At 51.2% G+C, this 760-nt stretch overlaps 1 protein-coding gene across 1 annotated transcript in view; it reads right to left on the bottom strand.

The window, feature by feature from the left end:
* Nucleotides 1-243, bottom strand: part of EMH_0001410 (uncharacterized protein) — a gene marked incomplete at both ends in the record, with an annotated part of 7,085 nt that extends 6,842 nt beyond the window's left edge. Inside the window, one exon of the mRNA XM_013495568.1 lies at nt 1-243. Within this exon, the coding sequence (XP_013351022.1) occupies nt 1-243 (243 nt within the window).
* Nucleotides 244-760: the final 517 nt, after the last annotated feature.

Consider the following 760-nt stretch of genomic DNA (forward strand, 5'->3'; position numbering starts at 1 on the left):
CTCTTGCTGCAGCGCTTGCTGCTGCTGCTTCTGCTGCTGTTTCTGCTGCTGGTGCTGCTGGTCTAGTGAGTGGTCCTGCGCGGATGGACCTGCAGCAGCGACTGCTGCTGCTGCTGCAGCAGCAGCAGCAGCAGCTGCAGCAGCAGCTGCTGCTGCAGCATCCGGTTGCTGCTGACCCTCATGTTCTATGGGGGCGTCTCCTGCTGCTGGCGACAGCTGCGCATGCAGCTGGAGGCGGCTCATTCGCCAGCAGTCTGGGGTGTACGTACACCTGGTGTTGTATTGAGGTGTATATACAGCTGCTGCTGCATTGAGCTGAGGTGTATGCGCAGCTGCTGCTGCAACGGGGTGTATGTACACCTCAGAGGAACCTATGGAGGCGTCGATGCTGAGCTGGGGCCTCTCTGCTGCTGCTGCTGCTGCAGTCGGCAGCAGCAAGCTGCTGCTGCGCGGGGGGCTGTATAAGCCAAAGAAGAAAAATAAAAATAAAAATAAAGGGAAAAAAAAGAAAAAAAAGAAAAGGAAGATATCGTACATAAACACTACTCAAGCAGCACCTACAACGCACACACAGAGAGGGCCCTCTCGTCCTGCTGCTGCTGTTGCTGCTGTTGCTGCTGCTGCTGCTGCTGCTGCTGCTGTTGCTGCTGCTGCTGCTGAAAGCAAAGGTATTTGTTGCCTTCTTTCTTCCTTTTATTAATTTTATTTATTTTTATTTATTTTTATTTATTTTTATTTACAGAAGAAGAAAATAATAAAC

Source organism: Eimeria mitis, genomic scaffold (genome assembly GCF_000499745.2).
Source record: "Eimeria mitis Houghton genomic scaffold, Emh_scaff164, whole genome shotgun sequence".
NCBI classification, from domain to species: domain Eukaryota; phylum Apicomplexa; class Conoidasida; order Eucoccidiorida; family Eimeriidae; genus Eimeria; species Eimeria mitis.